We start from the raw sequence: 21,914 nt of genomic DNA, 5'->3' as shown, positions 1-21,914 counted from the left end.
TAAATTTCCATATTTCAAAACAAAGTGTTTATTACAAAATGTTTATTACAAAACAATTGTAATCAAAACAGGGTGGCACTGACATAAAGACAGACATATAGAGAGTGGGATAGAGAGCCCATAAATTATTACTCAAATATACGGCCAGATGATTTTTGGTAAGGGTACCAAGGCTATTCAATGGGGAAAGGACAAATTCTTCAACAAATAATCCTGAAAAAACTAGAGAGCCATATGCAGAAGGAAGTTGGGCTCTCAGACCATAAACAAAATTTACTCAAAGTGGATCAACAACTTAAACATATGAGTTAAGGCTATAACATTCCTAGAAGAAAAGATAAGGGAAAATCATTAAAAATTTGGTTTGGTTGTTGCAACAGCAACAACCAAAACAGATAAACTGGATTTCATAAAATTTAAAACTTTTGTACATTAAAGGACACTATCAAGAGAGTGAAGGGAAAACCCACAAAATGGGAGACATTATTTACAAATCATGTCTTTTAAGAGATTAATATCTAGCTACATAAAATAAACTCCAATGGCTCAAAGAAACAGCAACAAGAGCATTCCAATTTAAAAAATGAGCAAAAAGCTTAAATAGACATTTCTCAAAAAAAGACTTCTAAATGGTCAATAAGGACACTGAAATATACTCAACATCATTAGTCATTAGGGAAATATAAATCAAACCCACAACGTTTTACCACTTCACCCTCATTAAGATGACTATTATGAAAAGAAAGGAAAACAAGTTTTGGTGAGGATGCAGAGAAACTGTTAACCTTGTGCCTTGCTGCTGAGAATGTGAAATGGTGCAGCCACTGTGGAAAATAGTATGACGGTTCTTCAAAATTTAAGCATAAATTAGCTTATTATCAGCAATTTCTCATCTCTAGGTATATACCAGTAACAGTCGAAAGTAGATTCTCAAACAGATACTTGCACACAAATGTTCATAGAAGCATTAAATAGCCAAAGGGTAGTAACAATCCTAATGAATGAATGAATAATGGATAAATGAAATGTGGATAATGGATAGATGAAATATTCCATACATATTATGGTATATTACTCAGCCATAAAAGGGAATGAAGTACTAATACATGTTACGATACTTATGAATCTTGAAAACATTATGCTAAGTGAAATAAGCTGATAGGAAAGGACAAATATATGATTCCATTTACATGAGATACCTAGAATAGTCAAATTTATACAGATAGAAAGGAGAATAAAGGTATTAAAGTCTGGAGATAAGAAAAATAGGGAGTTATTACTTAATTGGTGACATTTTTTAATGTTTTCTGTTTGGAAGAATGAAAAATCTCTGGGAGTGCATAGTGATAATGGTTGCACAACATTGTGAATCTATGTTATGCCACTGAATTGTACATTTTAAAATGTTTAGGATGGCAAATTTTATGTTAAACATATTTTATCATAATAAAAAAGTAAGAGAGATTACCTACAATAATTTTCTAATAACTGTGAATGCTTAGGTGAAATACATAAATTTCTAGAAAAACATTATTTAGTAGAACTGGCTACATAATAATTAATAGCTTGAATAGTCTTATGATTACTGAAGAAATAAAAAAATAAACATATTACACAAGAAATATCTGGATTAGACAGTTTTATGGGCAAGACTGTCACATTTTCAGGAAACATGCCGTCTCAATTTTGTACAAACATTTCCAGACAATAGAGACAAGACGGAATATGCTCCAATTCATTGAGACTGAAACCATATGTAAACATTATAAGAAAAAATATTACAGACCCATTTTATTCATGACTATAAATCTTAAGCAAAATATTATTACTTATTTAAATTCAAGAGAATATAAACAAGGTAACTTGCCATAATCAAATTGGGTTTCCCATAAATATATTTTATGATGTTAAGAGAGAAAAAAAACCATATGATCACCTCAATAGACTTAAAAAACTATGTGATAAAATTCAATCCCATTTATTAAAAATTATTAGTTTGTGAGAAGGGAAAAACTTTCAATAATAGAAAAATATTGCTTTGCCTGTTTAAAATCAGTACTTCCCTATGAGAATTAATTGTTCATATATCCATTTACTCTCATCAGGCCAAATACATTAAGTTCAGTTCAGTCTCATCAGGCCAAATACATTAAAGGACAACATAAATGATCTGGCCTAAATTCCACATATGTTTTTTTCTGTTTGTCTTCTTCCATATATTAGATCCAATCTATTACCCAGCTATGATATTTTTTTCTTTTAAGTTATTTTGTTTATTGTTATTCAATCACTAAGCTGTGTCTGACTCTGCAATCCCATGGACTGCTGCACACCAGGCTTCTCTGTCCTACACTAACTCCTGAAAAGTGAAACTGAAAGTCACTCGGTTGTGTCCAAATCTGCGACCCCATGGACTACAGTCCATGGAATTCTCCAGGCCAGAATACTGGAGTATGTAGCCTTTCCCTTCTCCAAGGGATCTTCCTAACACAGGGATCAGACCCAGGTCTCCTGCATTGCAGGCGGATTCTTTACCAGATGAGCCACAAGGGAAGCCCAAGAACACTGGAGTAGGTAGCTCCCTTCTCCAGTGGATCTTCCTGAACCAGGGTCTCCTGCATTCTAGGCGGATTCTTTACCAACTGAACTATGAGGGACACCAACTCCTGGAGTTTGCTCAAATTCATGTTTATTGAGTGGGTGATGCTACCTAATCATCTCATCCTCTGTCATCCCCTTCTCCTCCTGCCTTCAATCTTTCCCAGCATCAGGGTCTTCTCCAGTGAGTTGGCTCTTCACATCAGGCAGTCAAAGTATTGGAGCTTCGTCCTTCCAACGAATATTCAAAGTTTATTTTTTTTAGTACTGACTGATTAAATCATTGGTCAGTTTAAATTTTCTTCCATATTCTCACATCTCAAGATCCTCAAGGCCTTCAGCCTAAATTATGTCCTTCCTTCCAGCATCCCTCCATTTCTCTCAATTAGTTCCCAAATGCTCCTCGCAGACAAACATGTTTTGAAATACAACTTTCTTCTGATCTCTCCTAGCTCAAAAACATGAAATCTAAGTCTTTCCCCTTTAGCTCATATATTAAGCTCAAACTCATGTCTGGTTTTCAAAAACCTCATTCAATGGTCCCACATTATCTAGTCAATATTATTTACTGCTACTAACAAGCTCTGAAAGATTTCTCATCACCACATACAAATATGTAGACTATGTCCAAAAATAGATTTTCCACTCCAGTGGGAGGGAGGAAGAAAGAGGATAGAATGTTGTCAAATGGAAACTATGAATCCACATGTGAAGAATTTTTTAAAGATAATAAAATACAAGCATTATCATAACATATATATGCAAAGTCATAGATACTTGAATTTTAATTATATGCCTGATATTCAGCTAAGCATATCTCATAGTAATAACAAATAGCAGAACTTCAAGTAATCTTTATAACAACTTTATGAGTGAAGTCTCATAGTTCCCATGTTAAATATAGATAATTAAAAGTCTGAAAAAATAAGTAATTATCTCAAGATCATACAGCTGTAATAAATAGAAGACTTGGGGTTAAATTTTAGGTCTAACCCAGAGGCTAGATTCTTTACTACCTATCCGATTGTGGGAGGGACCCTGCCTTAACATTTGTAATTGTAAAAATTATTTTGAAAACTTAAAATGTTGGAAACCATTGGAGAATATTTATCTCAGTTTTATTCTTTGCCACTGCTATTTTCTGAACCTCAAATGTCCTCGTACCTTCTTTAAATATCAAAATATAATCTGCAGGCTCAATTTAAGATTCAAACCGTCTCCAACACTCTCCCTAATGGCATCATGGTTTAATATTTTTCTTAACCAAAACACTATAGTACTGGAAAAGTTGACTACAAATTTAATAATTTGTTTTTATTGTTTCACCCCTCTTCATTTACAATCCCTCAGCAAGGGAGAGGGTACCATAGTATATACTCATCATGTTTCTGAAAATTGATTATTTATCTAAAACTGATAATTTTCTGGAGATAAATACGTGCGCATTTCTGTGTGTATAGATACATATATATACACATATATACAATATGCATATATGTATTATATATATTATATATGTGTGTGTGCATGTTGTGTGTATGATGTATCTGTCTCTCAGATAATCTCATTATAAATACAAAAAAAGAAAGAAAGTCATCTGTATACTTACATATTATATTTCCAGATAACTTTTCAGAATAAATACAAAAAGAAAAAACTTATAAACCCATACATAGATGTGCATGTGTGATATCTATATTTCCATATCTATATCATATATTTAGTGGGAGTTTCATGGGAAAATGAGGGGAAATTTAAGTTGTTTGGATACCCTATTTTGCTTTTCTCTGAAGACATTTATTGTGAATGCAAAATGGCAAAACTGAACATTAGCCTATTCGATAGAATAACTGTGGGCATAGAAAGAAGATAAACTTCAGGAATAAAGAGTGAGCACTGTAGGACCGCATATATCACACAATGTAAGCACACATAAAAACTGGCACTTAAAAGATTATTTTATTTCCTTTTGTGTGTTTATTCATTTAAACATGGTAAACTAGATTTTTCCAGTTTTAGGACACTCACAATTGATCTTTCTCTGACTTTATTTTCTTTGTTGAAGCAGGGCTATGAGGTTTGAATGATAAACATTGAAAAGAGAAGTCCCACTGAGTTATTATTTTTTTGTTCTATTATAAGTGAATAAAAATAATCTGTTGGGCGGGAGTGGGAGATTCCTGTCCTTGACCAGCTGGCTCAAAACACAAATAGAAAAGATAAAATACAAAACAGAGAATGGTAACATAGAAATTGCTTTTGCATCATATATTTCTTATGTATAGGGAATCTATTTTATATATATATATATAAAATCTACTTAGTACTAAATCAATGAGAACAGTAATTTAACGTAAACACTACAAATAATTAATAGAACCCTCACACTTTTTGAAAAAAAGTTCAAATAAAAGAGCATTTTAAACAATTTTTAACTAGACTACAAAAATATTTTTGATATAGCCAGAGCATTAAAAAACTATCTTGTAAGAAAACAAGCTTGTCAATACAGCAGATCATAAATTACACTTTCAAAGCTCAACTTCTACATACTTTATTTTATTGACTATTAGTATATAAAGTTTAAATTCAGTATTTAAGGTGGTTTCATCTCCAAACATTGAAAGAATTCCAAAATGCACTTGCTCACCAGTTTTAACTTTGAAGTTTCTATAACCTTCACAATAGCAATGGTTTTCTCTTTCTCCTTCATCATTTTCTTTTCCTTACACTTGCAAACAATAACTGGGAGAGCTGTGCAGAAACTTCTAAGGTGAACTTTGGTTCTTCCTTGGACTTTAAGTCTAATCTGGTCTAGATTGTGATTGACAAAAGCTTGCTTGCTGGTGTTACGCAGTCCTTTCAAGTTCCAACCAAGCACAGGGGGTTGTTAATATTTACTCAATCTCTGTCTCTGAAATAGTCTTGAACTATAATAGTTTACTGAGATTGCCAAGTGCCACCAGCATTTACAAAGTTATGATTGAAAAATACCCATCTATGATAAAATAAATGTTACTATGCACAACCATCTTTGAAAAGAAGAGGTGAAATGAAGACCAAAGGGTAGAAGTTATAGAGATACAGGTTTCAACTCAGAAGCTAACAATTCTTTGGCTGGAATATGGCAGAGGGTCAGATCAGGCTAAGGTGCGGTCAGATCCTAAGATTTTTACAGTTCTATGAAATGACTTCCTTTTGAAGCTGCTAGTGCCGCAGAGTGGGTAAGATTGTTGCATCTGGTATCACACAAGATTGCATTCAAACCACTACCCTGACATTCACTAACTGTATGAACTTGAGTGAGTTACTGAACTTCTCTAAGCCTCTTTTCTTATTTGTAAAATGCTAATAGGTAATAGTTTCTATCTCACATGTTTGTTGTAGTAATTAAATTTTCATGAAAAGTATTTTACACAATTCTTGTCCCACAGCAAGTACCCAAGGCATCAGTTCAGTTCAGTTCAGTCACTCAGTCGTGTCCGACGCTTTGTGACCCCATGAATCACAGCACGCCAGGCCTCCCTGTCCATCACCAACTCCTGGAGTTCACTCAAACTCATGTCCATCGAGTCGGTGATGCCATCCAGCCATCTCATTCTCTGTCCTCCCCTTCTCCTCCTGCCCCCAATCCTTCCCAGCATCAGACTCTTTTCCAGTGAGTCAGCTCGTCGCATGAGGTGGCCAAAGTATTGCAGTTTCAGCTTTAGCATCAGTCCTTCCAATGAACACCCAGGATTGATCTCCTTTAGAATGGACTGGTTGGATCTCCTTGCAGTCCAAGGGACTCTCAAGAGTCTTCTCCAGCACCACAGTTCAAACGCATCAATTCTTCAGGTACCCAAGGCATAGTAGCTATCATTACTACTGTTATCCTTATTGCTGCTTATGGCCATTAAAAAAATTTTCTAAATGGTAATGCATAATGGAAACAACTTTTAAAAATATTATGTGTGAATTTTAAAATATTTATTTGAAGTATATTTGCTGAGCACCTATCATTTGTTAGGCATTGTACTGGGTGCTGAGAATTAACTAATGAACAGGTTACTCTCTCAGCTTTAGGGACACAGCAATGAATAAGGCAGACAAAATGACCAACTTCAAGGAGTTCACATTCTAGGGGTGGGAGTAGAATTATTGGTGAGATAAATACATGTGCATTTGTGTGTGTTTAGATACATATATATACATATGTATCTAAACACACACAAATTTATAAATGGGTAAATAATATAATAAACCAAATAATTTTTGCAACTCTAATTCTAACCATCAGAGGGAATTAAACAAGATACTGATGTAGGATGTGTGGGATGGGGTCTTTCTGCTAGGGTTATTGCAGAAGGCCTCTCTGACAAGTTGATATTGACGAAAATCTGAGGCATAAAAAGACAGTCATGCAAAGATATGGGACAAAACCATTCCAAGCCTAAAAAGGAAGTTCAATAGTCCTAAAATGATAACATGCATGTCACATTCAGTGAGCAGGAAGAAGGCTATCAAGACCAGAGCCTCAAGTTAAAGGGAAGTGCTGAGTATGAAGTGTCTTGGTTATACTCTGAGGATTTCAGGAAGTTAGCAGAATGTTAAGCAAGGAGAAACCGGATCTGATTTTTGCTGTGTGAAGATCATTCTGGCTGCTGTGTGATCCACAGCTGTACGGGGGACAGAAGTAGCAGAGAAATTAGGTTGGAGTCAGTTTCTGACATTTAAGTAAGAGACGATCATACCTGGAAAAGGGTTTCAGTAGAGCAGCTGATAGGTTGTGAGATTCAGGAAATCTTGGATCCTGATTAATGTGGGGATGTGGGAGTAAGAGAATGAAGAAGAGTGACTTTTTTTGAGAGAGAGTAGTTCTAGATAGGCAGGGAGGGGAACAAAAACTTATTTTCAGTCATATTAAGTTTAAGATCTCTGTTGGAAGAACAAAAGTTGTTGGGTAGTAATAAGACATGTGAATCTAGCATTAGGGGAGAGAGCTAGGCCAGAGAAGGGTTGAGATTACCGATGGAATATACAGGTACATGAGAAAAGATGATTAAATTCTGAGCCTAGGAGCACTTTAGCATCTAGAAATCTATTAGAAGAGAAAGAGCCAGCAAGGTGGGTGAAAAGGCAAAAAAGAGGGTGCCACAGAATCCCAGTTAATACTTCAAGAAGGAGAAAGTGGTCAACCATGGCAAAGGCCACAAAGAAATCAAGTTTGGTGAGAATGGAGAATTTAATATTGGCTTCAGTATTGGTTGGTTTTAAGAGCTCTTTTGGAATTATAAGGGAAATAGCTGTACTGGACAGTAGAGAGGGGGAGGTGAGGAAATGGAATCAGGGTGAAAATGGAAGTAGAGACATTTGGGAAGGAGGTAGTGCAGTCATGAAATGGTGTGGTAGCCAGAGAGGAACTGTATTCAAAGGCAATCATTTGATTTGGTTTATTTTTGAGGAATCTTAATAAAGGCAAGTGTAATGCTAATATTTGTAATCCAACATCATAATAGACTAATGATATATGAAGAGCTGCTATTTAAAGAGGGAAGTATTTGTGAAGGTAAGAATTAGTGGGGTCTGTGGGCTGCCGTCTATGGGGTCACACAGAGTCGGACACAACTGAAAACTTAGCAGCAGCAGCAGCAGCAGCAGGACACTGAACTGAGTTGGACTGTGAAGAAAGCTGATCACCGAAGAATTGATGCTTTTGAACTGTGGTGTTGGAGAAGACTCTTGAGAGTCCCTTGTACTGCAAGGAGATCCAACCAGTCTATTCTAAAGGAGATCAATCCTGGGTGTTCATTGGAAGGACTGATTCTAAAGCTGAAACTCCAATACTTTGGCCACCTCATGCAACGAGTTGACTCACTGGAAAAGACTCTGATGCTGGGAAAGGTTGGGGGCAGGAGGAGAAGGGGATGACCGAGAATGAGATGGCTGGATGGCATCATCGACTCAATGGACATGAGTTTGAGTGAACTCCGGGAGTTGGTGATGGACAGGGAGGCCTGGCGTGCTGTGATTCATGGGGTCACGGAGAGTCGGACACGACTGAGCGACTGAACTGAACTAAACTGAGGACACTGAACTGAACTGAACTGAACTGAGGACACAAGTAGTTGGACCAGCTTTAGGTTATGAGCTGAGATAATTCTATTCAAATAGAAGGGATGGCAGAGAAAAGCAAAACAGATACTGGTGGTTTTGTAGAATTTGTGATACAAAGCTAACAAGTAAGTCCTAATCTGATTGCATATATTTTCTCTCTGAAATATATTGTAATAGAGAAATCAGCTGGAACATGGAGAATGGTGGAGATTTGAGAAGAGAAAGTAGATTAATGTTGTCTCATTTAATGAGAATTTTAACCAAGGAATAGCTGTAGTATTGTCTGGTAGTAGTGAAAGACCATATGATATTTTGGTGATGTATTGGAGGTGAGTACTATGAGCAAGGTAGTGAAATTTTATACATTCAGCTGCTCAGGTAAAGATGTGGAATAGATGAAAAATAAGTTTAGTCAGGGTTGGGCATTTGTTAGGAAAAGAAAATGAAGATAAATGGGGATATGTTAAGAGTGTTTGCAAAAGAAATAGTTATAGTGCTTAACCAAGAATAGGTTAAGGAAGAAATTTTCAAAATGTCATGAATGGGAAATAATAGCTATTGAAAAGAGTGATAGAGTCAATTAACATGGAGACTTCACAAGCTTGAGCCATTGTTGAAGTAAGAAATTAGACTAGGTGCACTGGAAAAAATGGTCAAAAAATATGAAAGAAAATGCTATAGAATAGAAAAATGCATAATGATATCTGGGATATCATCATGTGAAGGATGGCTGGATAGTGAGGAGAGAAATACCATTGACCCCAAGAAGACTGAGAAACTGGTTTAGTGTTGATGAAAGCACAGCTGATTTGGCTGAATGTTTCTTGCACTTTGGGTCTTTTCCATCCAATTTACACAATTGTTGCAGTAAGAACTAATTGGCAAGTAGCTAGCTCTCTTGTTTAAATAGAAATTAAGAGGTAACTTCTCTTTAACTATTCTGAATCTAGTCACTAATCGCACAATATTCATTTCTGTGTCAGAAATACTTGGACTAAGCTGAACTGTGAAAACCCTGAACTATTCCATTCAATCTGGGGAAATCTGAAGGACCACCACAAATGGTCCAAGCTACCCCAGAGCAGCTTCCAAGATTTCCACCAACAGAAATTAGAATATGAGTTAACTCATGTTAACTCATTTTAGTTAATCTTACTCTATGCTGTGGTCCTGGGATAAATCTTAGCTAAGTGACACCCAAGATTTTCTGTTTAAGTCACAGCAAAAGAACTCCTAAGTGACTAATAACACAGTCAATAGAGTGCCCCAGTTGTTGTTTAGTCACTAAGTTGTGTCTGATTCTTTTGAGACCCTGTGGACTGCAGCCGCCAGGTTCCTCTGTCCTTGGAATTTCTCATGCAAGAATACTGGAGGGAGTTGCCATTTCTTTCTCTAGGTGATCTGACTGATCCAGGGATTGAACCCCAGTCTCCTGCCTTGCGAGCGGATTCTTTACCATCTGAGCTACCAGGGAATCCTTGATTGCCTCTTGGACTTTGCAGTCTCTATGACAACTAGAGATTATATGTAAAATAATTGGCAATGTGCCTGTGGTATAGTAGGTGAGACATTAAGAATAATTATTTTTTAAAAAATAATTATTATTATTGAATTATGGTAACGATTCCTATACTCTTAGTTTTCCATCTTAATCTAGATAATTTATTTTGGCTGCTGCTGCTGCTAAGTCACTCTAGGGTGGGCCCAAGACCCAGAAAAATTGTCTGAGATGGAAAAGTGACAAAATTGCTCCAAAAAGAATTATCTCAGAGATTTAACTAAAACTAAAGAAAAAAGGAGCACTCCTCTTAAGCTTTTAAGTCTGACTGAATGTATCTATCAGTGTACATTTTGTTATGACAACCATAAAATCCTGACACAATTAGCTTACAAAATAAAGGAAAAAAATCTTACATGATGTGTGCAATCCATAGGTAAAGAATTCTGGGGCATATGAGCAGTATTTATTTGCATTCCTCTTGGATTTTCCTCTCTGTACCTTTTGTTTTTCCTCAGTTTATTTACCTTCTGGGCAATCAAATGACCACATAAGTCACATTGTCTTACAACATCATAGAGAGACAAAACCTTCTCTTTGGTGGGTCTCCTTTAAAGACTGAAGTAAATTTCCTAGAAGACGCCAGTAACCTGCTAAACCTCCAGAACTGCAACACAAGCTCATTCTTAAAACAATCTCTGGCTAAGGAAACAGGGCCACAAGGGTTGGCTTAAATTAATCAGAAACTTCCTCTTCCTTGTCAAAGAGTGGATGTCTAAAAAAAAAAAGCTGGGTTAGCAAGGACAAACTGTGTGCATGGCTAGGAATAAGCTGTGAGATTGTCTGTTCAATAGCTGAGAATAAAGCCAGTATAGAACAAAGGCAAACTTATGGAGGGATGTTCACATGTAATATTTCTTAGGAATTTATGGATGAGATGAGCCAACAAATTCCTTTCATACTTACATCCCATATAAGCCAGGTTCTATCATCTAAAACCAAAAGTTCACTGGCTAAAATGCTTACTCAAAGCATTCCTCTGAATCTAACAGGTCTTTATTTTTACCCACATGAACTATAAAAATCCTTCAGAATTTCCTATCTCTGTTCTACCAGCTATTCTTATACATTCTCTTTTTTCTGACTTCTTGCCTTTTCTTATACTGTCCTCTTTTCTTGCTACTTTGCTGCCTTCATATCTACCTCTTAAAATCTTAACTTTCCTTCATAACTATATTTCAAATGTCATCTTTTCCTAAAGTATTTCAGAAATGTCTCAATTTAGCAAGGTTTCTGCTTTACTCAAACTCCAGGGCAACTCTCTGACTAGCGTTAAATATATATATATATACATATGTGTGTGTGTATGTGTGTGTGTGTGATCTACTAAGATTTAATATAAAAACAGTACTGGCCATAAATACTTTTAATTATTCTCATAACACAGAAGAAAGTAAGGAAAAGTTAAGTGACTTATACAATATTTAGATGACAACTTGGGTTACTATTGAGATCCATATTCTTTCCTTCACGGTCTCTCGGGTAAACCTCACCTCACTGACTCACCATCATGTGGTCTCTTAAATAGTATCTCACTCAACTTTTAGTTTCCTATAGCACGTGTATGATGCTTTACATACAGCAAATATTGACTAATTTTTTGGTTAATTGAACTGTTTGGTTTTATATTTTATTTCTTGATTTATCAATAATTGTTGGTTGGCCAATAGCAGATACTTCTTTATATGAATACACATAGGCCAGTAGTATCTATCTTTTTAGAAGTACATTCTGTACGCTGCACTGTGCTGTGCTAAGTCGCTTCAGTCATGTCCAACTCTTTGCGACCTTATGGACTGTAGCCCACCAGGCTCCTTCTGCCCATGGAATGCTGCAGGCAAGAATACTGGAGCGGGTTGTTGTGCCCTCCTCCAGGGGATCTTTCCAACCCAGGGATCAAACCTGTGTCTCCTGCATTAGTTGGTGGATTCTTTACCACTGTGCCACGTGGGAAGCCCACATTCTGTTTACAAAAAACAAATTCCCAATCATCATTGTCACCAGTTTGCACTGAATAAGCAATCTATGCAACCACTGCAAAACAAGTAAGATAATTTGATAAAGAGAATGTTTCAGCATACAATTTCAATGAAATAAGTACCACATACAAGGAAGAGAAGATTGAAAGAAATTAGTATCATTTCCTCAAACCCAAAAGTTGAATAATGATTAAGAAAATAGTAAGCTTATGCTATGGGATTAGATGGAGAAAATTAGTATAAATAACATATTTATTTAGAGAATTAGTCAAATTTGTTGTAAATATACTTCTTGAAATCTGAAAACAGAAGAGGTAAAAAGAATTGTCACTTCATTCAAACAATAAACAAAGAACTCACAAAAAATTAAACTTTCAATAAAAAAAAAAAAACTAGATTTTTAACCTCATTTGATGCTTTTGAACTGTGGTGTTGGAGAAGACTCTTGAGAGTCCCTTATACTGCAAGGAGATCCAACCAGTCCATTCTAGAGGAGATCAATCCTGGATGTTCATTGGAGGGACTGATGCTAAAGCTGAAACTCCAATACTTTGGCCACCTCATGAGACGAGCTGACTCACTGGAAAAGACTCTGATGCTGGGAAAGGTTGGGGGCGGGAGGAGAAGGGGACGACGGAGAATGAGATGGCTGGATGGCATCACCGACTCTGTGGACATGAGTTTGAGTGTACTCCGGGAGTTGGTGATGGACAGGGAGGCCTGGCGTGCTGTGATTCATGGGGTCGCGGAGAGTCGGACACGACTGAGCGACTGAACTGAACTGAACTGAACTGATCTTTATCTGATAATACTGGTGTTAGTGACTTGTTATAAAGTGGAAGTCTTTTGTACCAGAGAAAAGGAGGAAAGATATAATTCTCCTTTTTCGTAGTCTATTTGGGAATTAATAAATAGAAGAGGGATGCTTTCTCCAAACTTTTCTTAAAGTTTTAGGTTTAAAATGTCCATTATTAACATTAACACAACTCAGCCACTGATTTACTGATGAACAGTATCTACACTACACAATACAGTCAGAATTCACTTTCTTTAAATGAAATGTTTAAAGTAACAAATCAAAACCTTTCATATTTTTCCTCATTTTCTAAAAGCTCTAAACCCATAAATAAACCAACAATAACCCTTCAAAATGTGTAGAAAGAGCTTGCACACCCTTTATAGATTCTAGAGATTAATAAATGAACAATGAGAAGGGAACAGCAATCAAAGAGATATTATCTTATCTCTCCCTACTTATTATTCCAGGAATTTGTGATTTCAACACAGAAGTCTGTCTAAATGCCTTAAAGTAGTGTGAGGCCTCTTCTACCTTTCTTCACTTCATCTTTAACCTTTGATTTTTGTCTCAAAAGTAAAGTTATATTGTGTTATAATTTTTCCTTTCTCTATAAGGCATAGAGCTTCTGAATCTGGTAGCTGTTAGTAATGGTAAAATAGTTAAAATTTAGCCATGAACTCATGAGGGTATTATGATATGTTGTGCTTCAAATGGGAAATCTGAAGATTTCACAGAAAATGCTATGGCAGATAAGATATGTAATTAGATGAACGTTTATAGAGATTAGGTAGATAAGTAGGTAGGTAGATAGAATAGTATAAGCCCTATACAATTATGCATTTTTTCCTGCACCAATAAATATTTTTAAAATGTTAATCTATTCTGTACCAGCTTCAAAAGTGCAGAAGAAAACACCATTTACTAATCAAATGAAATTTCTTTTTTTATCATCAGGTGCTATTATTGATTTTAATCTCACTGACCTCCTCAGGTCTGGAAACACTTACTGTTCTTTGCATTAGCAGAGGAGAATCTGTTCCTTCCTCTTTAAAACTTGGGTCCATACCGATTATATCCTCAATAACGTCCTCCATCTAGCAAAATATAATGCATTTAGAATATTGTGCATAATGATAAAAGTTGCTCTTCAGTCTGAATTCGGAGAGAAAGATTTTAGCAATCTTTAAAAGTAATTTTTAGAATGTTTAAATTAAGGTTATATGTGTATCAAAATGCAGAATATTTTAGAATTCGACGTAATCCTAACACTATGATCTGTGTTGCTTTTCCTTACATTCGCTTCCACCTACCGGTTGGTGATGAGTAAACAAATCACCCTTGGCTACTCCAGTATCTGCATAAACAGAGTAGTTATCATGAATACCTTGAGTCAGAGTTTATATGTTTCATTTGCAGAGAGACGACTGCCTACAAATTTTATTTTTCTTTTAAAATATTTTGATAACATCTTATAAGTGGATATTCAAACTTCATCCAATTAGTCCACATGAATAGAAACTACATGGAAATGCATCATCCAACTTTCTCTAATGATCACTAGTAATAATAACTATAATACTATCAACAACAATAATAATTGTAGACACCATAAATAGTAACAAACACATATGATGTGGCAGGAGCTGTTCTAAATGTTTTGCACAATCAGCTCATTTATCTTCACAATGACAATATGAAGTATATACTATCATTGTCTTCACTATATACATGAGGAAAGAAATTCAGTAACCTGTTTCAGATTATATAGCTAAAGAGTGACAAAGGCAGAATTGAAATCTAGAAATCTGATTCTACAGTCTTAAATCAGTTTTTCACTTCCTTTCTCAACTCCTTTCTAAAACAACCTTCCTTTTCTTCTGTACTTCAGCTGGCGGGAATATTAAAGCTTATATTTTTAAATATACCATCACTTTCTCTCTCACTGTCTCTATCCCCCTACAGCTCTAGCTCTCCTCTCGGCTATTATATTTATTATCTTTACTGAAATTTTAAAATATAATGTAGGTTCAGAGATAGTAAGAATGTGGAATTTATGTAACTGTAATACTCTAAATTTCCCATGACATGTGCAGAAACAACAAGGAATAAACTCTGGGAGATATAAAAAATATTTTATGATTTTGTTAATGTTATCCTCTAAGCAAGATTTCTGAGGACCTTAGAGAATCAAATGTTCACAAACATCTGTTAAGATACTCCCAAAGGTTATATGCCAAAAAATTTGAATATTATTTATATATTTATTTAATAAATATTTATTATACAATATTTACTTCAAGACCTTGGTTTAGTACATGCTATAAAAGCAAAAAGCACAAAGTATCTGCCTTCATAGAACTCAAACTACTTCATACAAGAAACAGCTTAATAACAAACAGTGGTATGAAGATATTAAAGCAGGTTAGGAACAGAGCTTGATAAGAGTGAATGTTATTATCTGAATGAGGCAAAGATTTACTGATATTTGAACAAAGACAAGAATAACATGAGGAAATTGTGGTACTTTGAAAGAAAGCATAAAAGAAGACCTAAAGGTAGAAAGAAGCTCATGTCTTTGAGGAAGAGTTGGGGCCAAGGGGAATAGAAAAAAGTGAGCGAGAGGAAGAAAGAGTTGAGATAAAGATGAAATGTAGGTAAGGAATTTACATTGTAGAATCCTATGGACCAGTAGAGTCCAGCATAAATTTCTGTAACAGTAGGAATGTCCTATATCTGCACTGTCCAGTACAGTAGCAAATACAGATGGCTATGAGCACTCGAAATGTGGCCAATGTTACTAAGGAACTGAAGTTTTAATTTTATTCAATTTTTAAAGATCACGTTGAATTTGAATTAACTTTAAAAACAAACAAGCACAAACAAAAACACATGTCCGTTGGGAACCATACCAGAGTGCAGCTCTAGGCCCTATTTTGAACTTCAGATGATGTTCCATGTGCACTGAGTGATCTTTAAAGTATCGAGGAAAATAAATATGCATACTTTGTTTCCTTTGGTTGGTCTACTCTCTGAAAGTTTTCAAGTATATTATTGATTTCTACCAACCTCTAATTTCAGTTTTATGATATTTTTCTTATTAATATTCCACCATTAAATGGACAACAAATTTGTATTGAATAGATGTGAAAAAGGCCTGAGGAAAGAAGGATGCTAAACACAATTCATGATATATGGTTTACTTTGGAGTCCTTATAGTTTCACTAATAATTACTCGAATAATTTATCCCTTTCCTTCTGGAAGATTATAATATAAATGATCCAGTCTCTTACATCAGTGGGGGTTCCCAGGTAGCTTTCACGCTTAAAAACAAAAAATAACCCTGCTATCAATGCAAGAGACGTAAGAGATGTGGGTTCAATCCCTGGGTCAGGAAGATCCCTTGGAGGAGGGCATGGCAACCTTGCCTCCATGGCAGTTCCTGCCTGGAGAATCCCATTGACAGAGGAGCCTGGTGGGCTACAGCCCATAGGATCACAAAGAGTTGGACACAAGTGAAGTGACTTAGCACACATGCATGCTTACATCTATAATTTTTCCCTCTTGTCTATAAACATGCTCATTTATTCTATTCCAGATAGAAACCCTTCTTTTGTACATGTCAAAGTTCATCTTTCTTGGAGACTTTGATTTGCCTTTAATAACACCTCATTTCTGTCATCCACCAACATGACAATTATTTCACCTAATGATGCTGGCTTATTGGAGATGCTGGCTATTGGAGATGCTGGCTTACTGGGGATGCTGGCTCTTCTATTATCTTAAATTGACTTTAGAGTCTAATCTAAAGCATTGTTTCACAGCTTCCAGGAATCTTCAAAACGAACCATCTTGTAATCCAATTGTTATCTTAAGAAAGGCAACAAACACAACATTTTTTTATCAGATGAAACAGAGTTAACAGATTAGACAGAAGAAATCAGCAAAATAAGCACCATAAAAGTAATAAATGAAGATGATAAAATACAAAGGAACAACAAAATATTTTGACTAAAATAAAAATGGTGATAATAGGCATGGAAAGAATGAGACTCAAGGACAAAGGAAGAGATTTATAAGATTTGAAAGATTTAAAGTAAAGGTTTACAAAAGACCAGGAATTAAGCTTCTCAACAATTCTGGGAGCAAGAAGACAGCAGGGCAACGTTTGAAGTGCTAAAGATAAAGACTTTTGAACCTAGACATTTATAACCAATAAAATATTCTTTAAATATGTGCATAAGATAAAATTTTTCTTAGACATGAAAACTCAGAACTTTTAAGGCAAAAAAACCTTTGGAAAACACTCTTCTGGAAAGTACACTAGTCATATAATAAACTATGAAATCACTACAAAATACAAGAATGAGTGCTCATCATGTCCAACTCTTTATGATCCCATGGACTGTAGTCCACCCAGCTCCTGTCCATGGGATTATCCAGACAAGAATACTGGAGTGGGTGTCCATTTCCTCCTCCAGGTATTTTCTCAAGTCAGGATTCAAACCCATATCTCTTGTGTCTCCTGCATTGGCAAACGTATCCTTTATGACTGAGCCACCTGGGAAGCCCAACTAACAGTAAAATGTTTTGGGTCTAAATAAGAAGAATGTATGTATATATATATATTAATATTTGAATATATAAATTTATTCTAAAAATATAAATTCAGAATTATAGGTGAGAAGAAGAAGGAGATAAGATCAAACTCAGGGAGCTGTTTACCTATAGATATAACACAGATATTGCTAAATCGTGATACAGATAAAGACAAAAATATAACTATGTGTTATAACTAGGAGTAACAAAAAAAGAAAGAAATTAAACCTTAGCCAATGGAGGATAGGAAAAAAGATTGCAAATAAGGAAACAGAAAGCATAATAAATAAAAATGTGAAAAAAGATAACAATTAAATACTAATGCTAAAGTAACTATAAGAATGTAAATGACACCACGAAAAGGCAAAAAGATATAACACCAGAAGATGAGTCCACCAGGTAGGAATATGTCCAATAAAGTACTGGGGAAGAGCAGAGGACAATAACACCTCTATTAAGCAGAAACAATGCTCAGTTGTGGATGTGTCTGTTGATGAAAGTAAAGTCTGATGCTGTAAAGAACAATATTGCATAAGAACCTGGCATGCTAAGTCCATGAATCAAGGTAAATTGGACATAGTCAAGTAGGAGATGGCAAGAGTAAACATCAACATACAGGAATTGGTGAACTAAAATGGATGGGAATGGGCAAATTTGATTCAGATGACCATTACATCTACTATCGTGGGCAAGAATCCCTTAGAAGAAATGGAGTAGCCCTCATAGACAACAAAAAAGCCCAAAATGTAGTACTTTGGGAAACCTCAAAAACGACAGAGTGATCTTGGTTTCTTTCCAAGGTAAACCATTCAGTATCACAGTAATCCAAGTCTATGCCTCAATCATTGATGCCAAAGAAGCTGAAGTTCTATGAAGCCCTACAACACCTTCTAGAACTAAGACCAAAAAAAGATGTCCTTTTCATCATAGGGGATTGGAATGCAACAGTAGGAAGTTGAGAGATACCAGGAATAACAGGCAAATTTGGACTTGGAGTACAAAATGCAGCAGGGCAAAAGCTAACATAGTTTTGCCAAGAGAACATGCTTGTCATAGCAAACACGCTTTTCCAACATCACAGATAGTCAATACCAAAATTAGATTGATTATGAAATTTGCAGCCAAACGCAGAAGCTCTAAAAGAAAATCAGCAAAAGCAAGACCTAGAGCTGACTGTGGTTCAGATAATGAACTTCTTAAAGAAAAATTCAGGCTTAAATTGAAGAAAGTAGGGAAAACCACTAGGCCATTCAGGTATGACCTAAATCATTTCTGTTATGATTATACAATGGAAGTGACAAATAGATTCAAGGGATTAGATCTGGTAGAAAGAGTGCCTGAAGAACTATGGATGGAAGTTTGTAACACTGTACAAAAGCAGTGACCAAAAGTAACCAAAAGAAAAGAAATGAAAGAAGGAAAAATGGTTGTCTTAGGAGGATTTACAAAAACTGATTGCAGCCAGGAAATTAAAAGACGCTTACTCCTTGGAAGGAAAGTTATGACCAACCTAGATAGCATATTAAAAAGCAGAGACATTACTTTGCCAACCAAGGTCTGTCTAGTCAAGACTATGGTTTTTCCCGTGGTCATGTATGGATGTGAGAGTTGGACTGTGAAGAAAGCTGATTGCCAAAGAATCGATGCTTTTGAACTGTGGTGTTGAAGAAGACTCTTGAGAGTCCCTTGGACTACAAGGAGATCCAACCAGTCCATTCTAAAGGAGATCAGTCCTGGGTGTTCATTGGAAGGACTGATGCTAAAGCTGAAACTGCAATACTTTGGCCACCTCATGCAACGAGTTGACTCACTGGAAAAGACTCTGATGCTGGGAGGGACTGGGGGCAGGAGGAGAAGGGGAGGACAAAGAATGAGATGGCTGGATGGCATCACCGACTCGATGGACTTGAGTTTGTGTGAACTCCGGGAGTTGGTGATGGACAGGGAGGCCTGGCGTGCTGTGATTCATGGGGTCGCAAAGAGTCGGACACGACTGAGCAACTGAACTGAACTGAACTGAACTGACGAAAGAAAAGAAGCAAAAAGCAAAGGAGAAAGGGGAAGATATGCTCAAGTGAATTAATTCCAGAAAATAGCAAGGAGAGATAAGAAGGCTTTCTTAATGAACAATGCAAAGAAATAGAGGAAAACAATAGAAGGGGAAAGAGTAGAAATTCTTCAAGAAACTTGGAGAGATCGAAGAAACATTTCATTCAAGGATATTTCAAGGATAAACATTTCATTCAATAAAGGACAGAAACAGTAAGGACCTAACAGAAGCAGAAGATATTAAGAAGAGGTGGCAAGAATACACAGAAGAACTATACAAAAAAAAGGCCTTAATTATACAGATAACCATGATGCTGTGGTCATTTACCTAGAGTCAGACATCTTGGAGCATGAAGTAAAGTGGGTCTTAGGAAGCATTAATATAAACAAAGTTAGTGGAGGTGACAGAATGCTAGTTGAACTATTCCAAATCCTAAAAGATGATGCTGTTAAAGTGTTGCACTCAATGTGTCAGCAGATTTGGAAAACTCAGCAATGGTCATAAGACTGGAAAATGTCAGGTTTCATTCCAGTTCCAAAGAAGGCCAATGTCAAAAAATGTTTAAAATACCATACAGTTGCACTCATTTCACATGCTAGCAAAGTTATGCTCAAAATCCTTCAAGTTAGGCTTCAGCAGTACATGAACCAAGAACTTCCAGATGTACAAGTTGGGTTTTGAAGAGGCAGAGGAGCCAGAGATCAAATGGCCAACATTCATTGGATCATGGAGAAAGCAAGGGAGTTTCTGAGAAACATCTTCTTTTCCTTTATTGACTACACTAAAGCTTTTGACTCTGTGGATCATAACAAATTGTGGAAAACTCTTAAAGAGATGGAAGTACCAGACCACCTTACCTGTCTCCTGAGAAACTGAGACATCTATAAACGGGTCAAGAAGCAACAGTTAGAGCCAGACATGGAAGAACTGACTGGTTCAAAATTGAAAAAGGAGTACAACAAGGCTGTATATTGTCACCCTGCTTATTTAACTTATCTGCAAAATGCCAGGCTAGATGAATCATAAGCTGGAATCAAGATTGTGGGAGAAATATCAACAATCTCAGATATTCCAATGACACCACTTAATGGCAAGAAGTGAAGAGGAACTAAAGAGCCTATTGATGAGGGTGAAAGAGGAGAGTAAAAAAGCTGGCTTACAACTCAACATTCAAAAAAGCTAATATCATTGCATCAGGACTCATCACTTCATGGCAAATTGATGGGGGAAAAGTGGAAACAGTGACAGATTCTATTTTTGGGGGGGTTCAAAAACCACTGCGGATGGTGACTGCAGCTATGAAATTAAAAGACACTTGTTCCTTGGAAGGAAATCTATGACAAACCTAGACAGCATATTAAAAAGAAAAGACATCACATTGCTGACAAAGTGATAGTCAGAGTTATGGTTTTTCTAGCAGTCATGTCCGGAGAAGGCAATGGCAAGCCACTCCAGTACTCTTGCCTAGAAAATCCCATGGATGGAGGAGCCTGGTAGGCTGCAATCCATGGGGTCGCTAGGGGTCGGACAGACTGAGCGACTTCACTTTCTCTTTTCACTTTCACACATTGGAGAAGGAAATGGCAACCCACTCCAGTGTTCTTGCCTGGAGAATCCCAGGGACGGGGGAGCCTGGTGGGCTTCCGTCTATAGGGTCACACAGAGTCGGACACGACTGAAGTGACTTAGCAGCAGCAGCAGCAGCAGTCATGTACAGATGTAAGAGTTGGGTGATAAAGAAGGCGAAACACTGAAGAATTAATGCTTTCAAATTGTAAGTGCTGGAGAAGACTCAAGAGTCCCTGGGACTGCAAAGAGATCAAACCAGTCAAAATTAAAGGTAATCAACCCTGAATATTCATTGGAAGGACTGATGCTGAAGCTGAAGATCCAATACTTTGGCCACCTGATGTGAAGAGCCAGTCATTGGAAAAGACCCTGATGATGAGAAAAACTGAAGTCAAAAGGAAAAGGGAGCAGCAGAAGATGAGACGGTTAGATTGCATCACTGATTCAATGGACATGGATTTAAGTGAACTCCGGGATATAGTGGAGGGCAGAGGAGCCTGGCATGCTGCAGTTCATGGGGTCAACAAGTTTTGGAGACCACTTAAGGACTGAACAACAAAAACAACAAAAAATGTAACATACTGCTGGAGAAATTATTGTTCAAAATGGATTTTTTCAAAGGTATTTTAATATTTTGTCTATAAGGGACAAATTTAAAATAAAACAAT

The 21,914-nt window shown here is 36.3% G+C and overlaps 1 protein-coding gene across 4 annotated transcripts in view; it reads right to left on the bottom strand.

Annotated features, from left to right (window-relative positions):
- Nucleotides 1-21,914, bottom strand: part of TFEC (transcription factor EC) — a 114,093-nt gene that overhangs the window by 45,671 nt on the left and 46,508 nt on the right. For 3 of the 4 annotated variants that reach the window (XM_055420828.2, XM_055420827.2, XM_088834500.1), the window contains exon 3: nucleotides 14,038-14,124. The exons of the other annotated variant lie outside the window; for it this stretch is intronic. In XM_055420828.2, coding sequence (XP_055276803.2) covers nucleotides 14,038-14,124 — 87 coding nt within the window. The remainder of the gene's footprint in view (nucleotides 1-14,037; nucleotides 14,125-21,914) is intronic. 4 annotated transcript variants of the gene reach the window in all.

This window comes from Moschus berezovskii, chromosome 3 (genome assembly GCF_049115385.1).
Source record: "Moschus berezovskii isolate FMDL1 chromosome 3, NW_MosBer_1.0, whole genome shotgun sequence".
NCBI classification, from domain to species: domain Eukaryota; kingdom Metazoa; phylum Chordata; class Mammalia; order Artiodactyla; family Moschidae; genus Moschus; species Moschus berezovskii.
The sequence above is the reverse complement of the archived record's forward strand: the minus strand, read 5'-3'. Positions and strand labels throughout refer to the sequence as shown.